The 11918-nt window shown below is 47.6% G+C and overlaps 1 protein-coding gene across 1 annotated transcript in view; it reads left to right on the forward strand.

The window, feature by feature from the left end:
• Positions 1 to 11676, forward strand: part of LOC149427196 (proteolipid protein 2-like) — a 44537-nt gene extending 32861 nt beyond the window's left edge. The window contains exons 3-5 of the mRNA XM_089668200.1: positions 4826 to 4921; positions 7098 to 7188; positions 9684 to 11676. Of these exons, the coding sequence (XP_089524326.1) occupies positions 4826 to 4921; positions 7098 to 7188; positions 9684 to 9703 (207 nt within the window). The 3' untranslated portion in view covers positions 9704 to 11676. The remainder of the gene's footprint in view (positions 1 to 4825; positions 4922 to 7097; positions 7189 to 9683) is intronic.
• Positions 11677 to 11918: the final 242 nt, after the last annotated feature.

The raw sequence follows: 11918 nt of genomic DNA on the forward strand, positions 1-11918 counted from the left end.
GTGGGGCCTATGTGTTCAGGCTATGCACCGCCCAGTGATGTCACTCCCGCTTTGACAAGGCAATATATGGGTTTGCAAAGCCATTCGGTGCACACAGAGCGGCTTTGATTGCCACTTCTGTTGTGGCTTCATGACCTGAAAAAATTCTGAGTAGGCCGTCCCTGAAATCCCTCCCGACAGGGTTGCCTTGGAAAAAAAAAGCTTAAAAAAAAATAGCACCCAAAAAAAAAATCGTATCAAATACCAAAATTTTCTTTTCCTGGCGCCAATCCCTGACAGCTACAAGAAAAGCCACCATTGTGCTGTGCGAATGTGAAAATGGGAGAAAAAAAAAACAAAATGAATGTTGTTAGGCCGTTATCTGTGCAGGTCGAATGTTTATCATTGATTTAAAAAAAGAAAAAATGCTGCATTTGGCCACTAGATGGTGCTAGGTATTGTAGGATAATTTCTATGATTCTTAGCTCCATCTACTGGACAGATGAGGTATTCTCACTTTTAAATCAATGAAGAACATTCGTCCAGCACAGGAAGTAGCCCAATAATTTTTTTTTTTTTTTTTTGCAGCATTCATATAAAATGAATTTTTATGCACTTTCATTGGGTGAATTATTTTTTTTCTTTTTTTTTAGAAATAAATTGACAGTCATTTTTCCATTTTTTGAATGGGTTTTTGAATGGGTTGCAGCGCCACCTATGGACAGCCCCTGCAGGAGGACAATGGGAATATCTGTGACCCCCTGCGAAATGTGCGGTCACTGACGCAACGATCTCAGGCTGGAACGACGTCACTCTGATGACTGACAATCCCTTTAAAATGTCCCATTTCCCTTGTCACCAGTTGTGACTCTAGTGGGCCACTAGATGGAGCTGTCTATCATATCCTAGGATACCTTGCACCATCTAGTGGGCAAATGTGGTATTATTTTTTTTAAATCAATGAGAAACCTTCGATCAGCACTGGCAAGTAGCCTAATAACATTCTTCTTTTCTTTTTTTTTTTTTGCTTTATTTGCATAGAACAAAAGTACGTTGGGAGATTTGCTATGCAAATGATGAATGCCAAGCACTTCCAGCGTCTCATGATGCCCCTTCGGCGCCCCATTGCCTCCAGGTTGGCGAGACCAAAGCCTCCCAGAGGAAACAATGGACCTGATTCACCCCAAGCAATAAACGCCCCTCCGTCTTCCCATGTGTACTTTGCCCATGCCGGCCGCCCCGGTGCTTTTGGTTGCCGTGGTTACAGCAGATCGGTTTTGCCGCGTCCCCCAGCGTTGGGTTCGGTGACTAAGGCTGTATAAATATTTCACGCGCGATCTCCTGGAAACTATTACTATGGCAACTGGCAGCGAACATTGCCAGGAAGTCTGCAAACCAAAGCGAAGTAAGAGAAGAGCGGCGTTCAATTTAAAGGGAACCTGTGCTGGGAAAATTCGACCACCGCCATTGCTGGGCTCTCCTTTGGGGAAAATGCTAGCTGACTGGCTGCTCCGGAAGCACCAGCAATGTCTGTTACAGAGCCTGTGGTGAGGAGGGAGGAGCTCTCGGGGTCCAGAATAATGCAGTTCCTGAGATAGGATGATTATGTTTATTGAAAGTTTAAATCTATAAATCGATCCAACGCGTTTCGGGGGAATGGCCTCCCCTTCGTCAGGGCTTATGGATGGGCGTGGGCTCCAAAGCGGGTCCTACATTTCTAACCCTGGATTTGCAACCTTGCTGCCTCTGCATCATTGCAACCCGGCATTCAATAAACCTTCATAACCCTATAAAGTCAGGCCAACGCGTTTCGGGCGAATTGCCTCCCCTTCTTCAGGGCTCATGGATGGGAGGGGCTCCAAAGCGGTTCCTCTGTTTTGAACCGTAGATTGGCAGAGTGCTGGGTTGTAATGATGCAGAGGCATCAAGGTTGCCAATCTGTGGTTCAAAATTTAGGATCCGCTGTGGAGCCCCTCCCATCCATAATCCCTGAGGAAGGGGAGGGCAATTCCCCCGAAACGTGTTGGCTTGAGTTATGTTTTATAGGATTATGAAGGTTTATTGAGTGCCGGGTTGCAATGATGCAGAGGCCCCCAAAACGTTTTTGGCTCGATTTTATATGTATATAGGAATTTGAAGATTTATTGAAAGTTTAAATGTAAAAATCGATCCAACGGGTTTCGGGGGAATTGCCCCCCTCCTTGTCAGGGATTATGGATGGGAGGGGCTCCAAAGCAGTTCTTCTGGTTTGAACCGTACATTGGCAGAGTGCTGGGTTGTAATGATGCAGAGGCATCGAGGTTGCCGGTTTGAAACTTAGGAGCCACTTTACTGCCCCTCCCATCCATAAGCCCTGAAGAAGAGGAGAGCAATTCTCCCGAAACGCGTTGGCTTGAGTTATTTTGTTTTATAGGATTATGAAGGTTTATTGAGTGCCGGGTTGCAATGATGCAGAGGCCCCCAAAATGTTTTGGCTCGATTTTATATGTTTATAGGAATCTGAAGGTCTATTGAAAGTTTAAATGTAAAAATTTGATCCAACACGTTTCGGGGAATTGCCTTCCCCCTTGTCAGGGCTTATGGATGGGAGGGGCTCCAAAGCGGTTCCTCTGTTTTGAACCGTACATTGGCAGAGTGACGGGTTGTAATTTTGCAGAGGCATCAAGGTTGCCAATCTATGGTTCAGAATTTAGGAGCCGCTGTGGAGCCCTTCCCATCCATAATCCCCGAAGAAGGGGAGGGCAGTTCCCCCGAAACGTGTTGGCTTGAGTTATATGTTTTATAGGATTATGAAGGTTTATTGAGTGCCGGGGTGCAATGATGCAGAGGCCCCCAAAATGTTTTTGATCGATTTTATAGGAATTTGATGGTTTATAGAAAGTTTAAATGTAAAAATCGATCTACGCGTTTCGGGGGAATTGCCCCCCTCCTTATGGATGGGAGGGGCTTCAAAGCAGTTCCTTTGTTTTGAACTGTAGATTGGCAGAGTGCCGGTTTATAATGATGCAGAGGCATCAGGGTTGCCAATCTACAGTTCGAAATTTAGGAGCCACTGTGGAGCCCCTCCCATCCATTTCCCTGAAGAAGGGGGAGGGCAATTACCCCGAAACGCGTTGGTTGATTTATACATGTAAACTTTCAATAAACCTTTGTACTCCTGTAAACATATAAATCGAGCCAACGCAGTGGGACACGATTTTGTGCTGAAGTCATCTGCAGAATGGATGAAGCACTTTGCACTGCAGGTCCTCAGGTACAGCTTCCTCTCCGGCAAGGAGAACAGTGAGCAGCACAGTAGTAGCACTTATGCAGGCCATAGACGGTTTGTTTATGGGCTGAAAAACGAAACATCAGTCGTTCTGTTGCCACCAATGATTACGAAAATCGGCCATTTTTCGTAAATTTTCCAGCATGACTGATAAAAATGAGGAACCACGAAAATTGGCTGATGACATTGCCCCACTAACTGTGCGAATATCTCGAGATTTTATTCTTTCGGACGAAAATTCAGCCGATAAACGAACCGTCTATGGCCTGCATAAGTCCTCGGTATGGCTTGTGGTCTCCCTACAGCTGGTCCTTTCCCTGTTACCGACCTGCAGTGCCTTGTTGTGTCCTCTGCCTCTGTATTGAGATGACCCTCTTTGTAGAGGTGCAGGGTTTTGCTTCCTCATGGCAGAGCTGCCACCCCAATGACTGGTGGGGTAATGATGAAGCAGGAGAGATGGAGGAAGCACAGTTCTACAGAATGGATGAAGCAAAAGCAGGGAGGTCCTTGCACTGCAGATCCTCAGGTACAGCTTCCTCTCCAGCAAGGAGAACAGTGAGCAGCACAGTAGTAGCATTTAGTCCTCGGTACTGCTTGTGGTCTCCCTACAGCTGGTCCTTTCCCTGTTACCGACCTGCAGTGCCTTGTTGTGTCCTCTGCCTCTGTATTGAGATGACCCTCTTTGTAGAGGCGCAGGGTTTTGCTTCCTCATGGCAGAGCTGCCACCCCAATGACTGGTGGGGTAATGATGAAGCAGGAGAGATGGAGGAAGCACAGTTCTACAGAATGGATGAAGCAAAAGCAGGGAGGTCCTTGCACTGCAGATCCTCAGGTACAGCTTCCTCTCCAGCAAGGAGAACAGTGAGCAGCACAGTAGTAGCATTTAGTCCTCGGTACTGCTTGTGGTCTCCCTACAGCTGGTCCTTTCCCTGTTACCGACCTGCAGTGCCTTGTTGTGTCCTCTGCCTCTGTATTGAGATGACCCTCTTTGTAGAGGTGCAGGGTTTTGCTTCCTCATGGCAGAGCTGCCACCCCGATGACTGGTGGGGTAATGATGAAGCAGGAGAGATGGAGGAAGCACAGTTCTACAGAATGGATGAAGCAGAAGCAGGGAGGTCCTTGCACTGCAGATCCTCAGGTACAGCTTCCCCTCCAGCAGGGAGAACAACGATCAGCACGGTGGTGACAAATCTCCCGAGACTAGCAATGTGAAGGCAGCAATGCTTCCAAATGTTCCCTTTTAACGCAGCAAATCTTCACTTTTTGAGTTCAGGTCTGGGATTCGTTAAAGCTGCAGGTTCAAGGGCTTTCATCACCAGTCTTGGCTTCACTACCGAGGGAGTCTTTAACCCAGAGCAAGCATGTAGCCAGTGAAATCTTAAAGCATCCTACCTCCCAAACTGCATGCTCTTCCATGGATTGGTTGGGCATCGAAGTGAAGATGGGGGTTCCTGGAGCAGGCAGCAAGTCTGCAATGGCAGCCGCCATATTAATCAGGCCAGCAGGTTCGCTTCAAGGAATAATCTGTATTCTTCTGTTTCGGAATCACGAGTTTTCTTTCTTTTCTCGTTTTTTTAGGATTTCATACGTGCAGCTGTTGGCGGCGGCCTCTTCATCATCCTCTGCATAGTATGTCTAATCCGCGGTGGCGACGGGGCTGGGATAGCCGGATCGGTGAGTAGCGGGGTGAAGGGAATGGCAGCGGTCATCTTATCCATGTGCGTTCGATGATCCTCCCCCCTCCATTCCAGGAACTTTCTTTAACACTTGTAAGTGGAATGTTATTCATTCATAAAAAAAAAAAGTAGTGTATCAGGAAAGTACCTCAGTATGGCCACTAGGTGGAGTGGAGGATCATAGCGAATAAGTATGATCCTCAGCCCCATCTAGTGGCTATAAGGAGGTATTTTTCAGAACCACTTTTTTTTTTTTTTTCTATAAATGAGTAACGTTCGATCTGTAGAGAAAACAGAAGTAGATGGGAACCCAGAAGTCTGTCAAATGGTGTAAAAAACCATATAGGGGGTGTCACTGGGAGGGAGGGGGTGGCTTTATTTCACGACACCGCATATATGCTGCATCTCTTTGTGCTGGGAGCACGCTCAGATGTGCGCCCCGATTACAGGGACCGAGCTGTCAAGTAAGCTGGCGATCACGTGATCATGATCACGTGATCACTGCGCTAGCCAGTCCCAGCGATCGCTGGTGCTAGAACCCGCCCCAGTAATGAAAAGATACCACGCCTGTATTTCCAGACCGCCATTCATTGCTGTGGGCGAGCTGTACCCAAGGGGTGGCTGGAATCCACCATGAGTATGACCACCCATGGGAACCAATAGAGTTGCGGTACGCATGGACAGCTAGGACCATGTTGGAGCAAAGACTGCTCTGATTGGGGGTGAAGGGAGGGGGAGGGGCATTTCTTAAAGGACAACCATTAAAGGGAATGGAGCCAGTATCACGCAGCCAGGGGGGGGGGAGGGCATTTATTAAAGGACAACCACTAAAGGGAATGGAGCCAGGATCTAGTAGACAGGGACTAAGGGTGGGGCAGGGGCATTATTTAAGGGACAACCACTAAAGGGAGGATAGGAGCCCGGTTCTCAACCAGGAATGAAGGGTGGGGGAGGGGCATTTCTTAAAGGACAAGCACTAAAGGGAATGGAGGCGGGATCTCCTCAGAGCCGGGGGGGGGGGGGCATTTATTAAAGGACAACTACTAAAGGGAATAGAGCCGGGTTCTCTGAGCCAGGCATGATGTGTGGGGGAGGGGCCTTTATTAAAGGACAACCACTAAAGGGAATGGAGCCAGGATCTCAGAGGCAGAGATGAAAAGTGGGGGAGGGGCATAATTAAAGGACAACCACTAAAGGGAATGGAGCTGGGATCTCCTCAGCCAGTGGGGATAGGAGGGGAGGGGCATTTATTAAAGGACAACCACTAAAGGGAATGGAGCCAGGAATGAAGGTTGGGGGAGGGGCATTTATTCAAAGACAACCATTAAAAGGAATGGAGGCGGGATCTCATAGACAGGGGTGAAGTGTGGGGGAGGGGCATTTATTAAAGGACAACTACTAAAGGGAATAGAGGCGGGCTCTCTGAGCCAGAAATGATGGGTGGGGGAGGGGCATTTATTAAAGGACAACCACTAAAGGGAATGGAGCCAGGATCTCAGAGGCAGAGATGAAAAGTGGGGGAGGGGCATAATTAAAGGACAACCACTAAAGGGAATGGAGCTGGGATCTCCTCAGCCAGTGGGGATAGGAGGGGAGGGGCATTTATTAAAGGACAACCACTAAAGGGAATGGAGCCAGGAATGAAGGTTGGGGGAGGGGCATTTATTCAAAGACAACCATTAAAAGGAATGGAGGCGGGATCTCATAGACAGGGGTGAAGTGTGGGGGAGGGGCATTTATTAAAGGACAACTACTAAAGGGAATAGAGGCGGGCTCTCTGAGCCAGAAATGATGGGTGGGGGAGGGGCATTTATTAAAGGACATCCACTAAAGGGAATGGAGCCAGGAATGAAGGTTGGGGGAGGGGCATTTATTCAAAGACAACCATTAAAGGGAATGGTGGGGGGATCTCATAGACAGGGGTGAAGTGTGGGGGAGGGGCACTTATTAAAGGACAACTACTAAAGGGAATGGAGCCGGAATCTCCTCAGCCAGTGGGGATAGGAAGGGGAGGGGCATTTATTAAAGGACAACCACTAAAGGGAATGAAGGGTGGGGGAGGGGCCTTTATTAAAGGACAACCATTAAAGGGCGTAGGGCCGGGATCTCGATGCTGTGAACTAGCGAAGCGCGTGCCGGAAGTGAACACTGACCGCTCCTCTTGTCCCTCCCAGGTGATCGGGCTGCTAACTGGTCTCCTATTCGCGTATGACGCTTACCTGACGTTCCCTACACTGAGGAGGACACACGCACCGGCTGCCACGGGTGAGCTGAGCGACTTCACGTGTCCCGGCATTAATGTGTAACAGAAGTGTCCATCAGGGAAACGCTTTATACCTAATCACGTACAGCGACCGTGACGCCATCATAAAACAAAAAAAAAGTGCCCCCCTCCCCCCATCATATCATTGTATTGTAAAGTATATACTTTGATGTGATTTTGATGCAACTTTGGATAGGTGTGACTTTGATGCCACATTTTTTTTTCTCTCCAAGGCGCGGTTCGCACTGCGGCGACTTGGGATCCAACTTGTGACACCCCCCGAGTCGCATGACATGTGAATTCCCATGTTAGTCAATGAGAGCCGTCTTAAGTCGCTCCGACTTTAGAAAAGGTTCCTGTGCTACTTCCAGGCGACTTCTCTTCCATTTGTGCCCATAGACTTTAATGGAAGTCGCCTCCAAGACGGATCCTCATCCGTACTGATGTGATTTAGATCCGACAGGAAGATTACCCAGGCAAAGTCGCATGGCATGAAAGTTGTGCATCAAATCCCAGGAAGTTGCCTGGCAAACTCGTGCAACTTTCAAGTCGCAGTAGTGTGAACCGAGCCTAACGGGAAAGTATGACAGTTCTGTTCATGTAGTGCGACTTTGATGCGAAGTAGCATCAAAGTTGCGTCCAAGCCGCAACCATCCAAAGTCGCATCAGTCACATCCAAATCACACCCATCCGAAGTGACATCAACATGCACATAGCACCATCTGCTGGCCAAATAGAAGATTCACATGCTAACATTTAAATAGCACCATCTGCTGGCTGAATAGAAGATTCACATGCTAACATACAAATAGCACCATCTGCTGGCCAAATAGAAGATTCACATGCTAACATTTAAATAGCACCATCTGCTGGCCGAATAGAAGATTCACATGCTAACATACAAATAGCACCATCTGCTGGCCAAATAGAAGATTCACATGCTAACATGCACATATCACCATCTGCTGGCCAAATAGAAAATTCACATGCCAACATACACATAGCACCCTCTGCTGGCCAAATAGAAGATTCACATGCTTACATACAAATAGCACCATCTGCTGGCCAAATAGAAGATTCACATGCTAACATACAAATAGCACCATCTGCTGGCCAAATAGAAGGTTCACATGCTAACATACACATAGCACCATCTGCTGGCCAAATAGAAGATTCACATGCTAACATGCATATAGCACCATCTGCTGGCCAAATGGAAGATTCACATGCTAACATGCATATAGCACCATCTGCTGGCCAAATAGAAGATTCACATGCTAACATACAAATAGCACCATCTGCTGGCCAAATAGAAGATTCACATGCTAACATACAAATAGCACCATCTGCTGGCCAAATAGAAGATTCACATGCTATGTGTATGTTAGTATGTTCATCTTCTATTCGGCCAGCAGATGGCGCTATTTAAATGTTAGCATGCAAATCTTCTATTTGGCCAGCAGATGGTGCTATTTGTATGTTAGCATGTGAATCTTCTATTTGGCCAGCAGATGGTGCTATTTGTATGTTAGCATGTGAATCTTCTATTTGGCCAGCAGATGGTGCTGTGTATGTTAGTATGTTCATCTTCTATTCGGCCAGCAGATGGTGCTATTTAAATGTTAGCATGCAAATCTTCTATTTGGCCAGCAGATGGTGCTATTTGTCTGTTAGCATGTGAATCTTCTATTTGGCCAGCAGATGGTGCTATTTGTATGTTAGCATGTGAATCTTCTATTTGGCCAGCAGATGGTGCTGTGTATGTTAGTATGTTCATCTTCTATTCGGCCAGCAGATGGTGCTATTTGGACCACCCACTCCTCCAGACTCCAGGCATTTTGATGATTGCCTAACTCCTCCCTCCTCCCAAGAGCCAGCCCTCTGCTTGGATCAGGACCGAAGGCTCTTCAGAGGAGTACTGAGGCAGGGTGCTGTGATGTTTTCAGGAAGCGACGTACAGCAGCCTGCCAGCCCCTCCCACCAGCCACGATCTGCCTGCATTGCATAGAGAAGCACAGAGACCCAGTGATGACATCATTGGGTGTAAAATAAGTGTAAGGATGTATTTAAAACGTAATCCGAAGCTTAAGAATGTATTTTAGATTTGTTCTGTGACCCCCGTCTGCAAACTCTGGAAGTGGTCTGGTGCAGACTACATCCACAATCTGTTATTAAAGGTGCCACCCCCACAGCATAAGGAGCCAATAAATGCATGTGCTGACAAGGAACACCTTGACAGGAGGAGAGAGCAGAGTCACAAAGAGTTGAGCCCACTGCTGTGCTGCTTCTCCTTTCACTGTCCAGTCACAAGCTGGGGGCTCGTCCGGGATCTCATGGGCCCAGAGGACTAGGGACATCTAGCGGCAGAAAAAGGAGCTGCAGGAGACATCCCTGATTTATTGTATCTTTTAGTGCATGGGGGAATAGAACATCCCCAGTTCTAAATAATTCGATGGAGCGTCTTCCTCTTTAGTAACCTCTACTTTTTTGTTTGCAGAGTCCCCCGATAATATTTAACTCCATGTTCGACCAGCAGGAGGGACCCCAATGTTTCACACAAGCTACATGCCTTTGCCCACCCTGTGCAGCCGTCCCCGGAGAAGAGGAATCGGGCGGCATAGGGAGCGTTGCGCCACAGTGGACGATGTCTGTGTGTACACGTATACATGTGTTCCCTAAGGGCTCATTCACACCACACGGCGCGCATTAATGTGCGCATAAAGAGCAAGTGCACCTATTGGAGTGCTTTTTGTGTTTTTTTGTTTTTTTTTTTCTGTTTACAACTGGTATGTATTCCTTATGCGCTGCAGTACAGCGCTGCACCAAAATGCAACAAATTTTTTTTTTCTTTTTGTAGCTCACGCCATCGCAGCGTGCGAATTGAAGCCATAGGACAGATTGCCTTATGCGCTGGGACAGCGCTCTGCTCCTGGTGTGAACGAGCCAAAAGAGGTGCATTCACAAAAAAAAAAAAAAATCAGCCTGTGAAGCTGCGTGTACATTTGTTCTGTGATAATGGGGGCAAAAACGAATGTTGTCAGGCTATTTCCTCTCCAGGTCAAATGTTCTTCAGGGCGAATGTTATTCATTAAAACACAAAGGTGAATTAGGAAAGTACCACATTATGGCCATTAGATGGAGCCGATGATCACAGTAAATATTTATATTTTATGATCATCACATCCGTCTTGTGCAGGGGGCTCCAAACTTTCTAGGCAAAGGGCCAGTTTATGGACTTCAGGCTTTGTGGGTGGAGGGGGCAGACTATGGCTAGTGGAAGTAGAAAATGCCCCGTAATTGGTTTTAATGAGAGGAAGAAGGCACCATTGATGGTGTCAAGGGGGAGGAATGGTGCCCCATCATTGGTGTCAGTGGGAGGAATAGTGCCCCATCATTGGTGTCAGTGGGAGGAATAGTGCCCTATTATTAGTGTCAGTGGGAGGAATAGTGCCCCATCATTGGTGTCAGTGGGAGGAATAGTGTCCCATCATTGGTGTCAGTGGGAGGAATAGTGTCCCATCATTGGTGTCAGTGGGATGAATAGTGTCCCATCATTGGTGTCAGTGGGAGGAATAGTGTCCCATCATTGGTGTCAGTGGGAGGAATAGTGTCCCATCATTGGTGTCAGTGGGAGGAATAGTGTCCCATCATTGGTGTCAGTGGGGGGAATAGTGCCCCATCATTGGTGTCAGTGGGAGGAATAGTGTCCCATCATTGGTGTCAGTGGGGGGAATAGTGCCCCATCATTGGTGTCAGTGGGAGGAATAGTTTCTCATCATTGGTGTCAATGGAAGGCTTAGTGCCTCATCATTGGTAATGGTGGGAGGAATAATGTCACTTCATTGGTGTAATTGACACCAATGATGGGACACTATTCCTCTCACTGACACCAATGATGGACACTATTCCTCTCAGTGGGAGGAGTAGTACCCCATCATTGGTGTCAGTGGGAGGAATGGTGCCCCCATCATTGGTGTCAGTGGGAGGAATGGTGCCCCCTTCATTGGTGGCAGTTGATGGAGTAGTGCCCCAAGGGCCACATAAAGACAAGCAAAGAGCCGCATCTGGCCCCCAGGCCGCGGTTTAGAGATCACTGACCTAGTGGCATAATGCTACTTACATACTATGAACATCAGCACCATCTAGGGGCCATCATGCAGTATCATCCTGATTCACTCTACTCTGCATGAATGACGAACGTTCGACCTGGAGAGAAGAAAGCCTAATAACATTTGTGTTTGGCCCATTCGCACAGAACAAACGTATGCGCAGCTTCACAGGACGAACGTTTTTTTGTTTTTAAATTTATATCTATAAAAACACCCCTAAAAGTAGCAGAGGTGAAGGTCTTGGTGTCTGTTGGATGAATGCCGAGGTTTCTGTGCGAGTTTGTCTGCCCGCCATGTGTCCACCATGGGATGACGTTTTAATAAAGTTAGCTTTTTTTTTTAATACGGTTATAACAATCTGATAATAAACATACTGAAGTACTTCTGTGATGTCTGTGATGGATTGGATGGGGGGGGAGGGGGCACATTGACCTGATTGGGGGCATGGGGGGGCACATTGATCTGATTGGGGGGACGGGGGGGAACATTGATCTGATGGGGGGGCACATCGATCTGATTGGGGGGGGGGGGGCACATCAACCGGATTGGGGGGATGGGAGGGGGTAGCACATCGACCTGATGGGAGGGGGTAGCACATCGACCTGATGGGAGGGGGTAGCACA

The sequence above is a fragment of the Staurois parvus genome, unplaced genomic scaffold, assembly GCF_062004578.1.
Source record: "Staurois parvus isolate SC_StPar_1 unplaced genomic scaffold, SC_StPar_1.0 ptg003952l, whole genome shotgun sequence".
Taxonomy (NCBI): Eukaryota; Metazoa; Chordata; class Amphibia; order Anura; family Ranidae; genus Staurois; species Staurois parvus.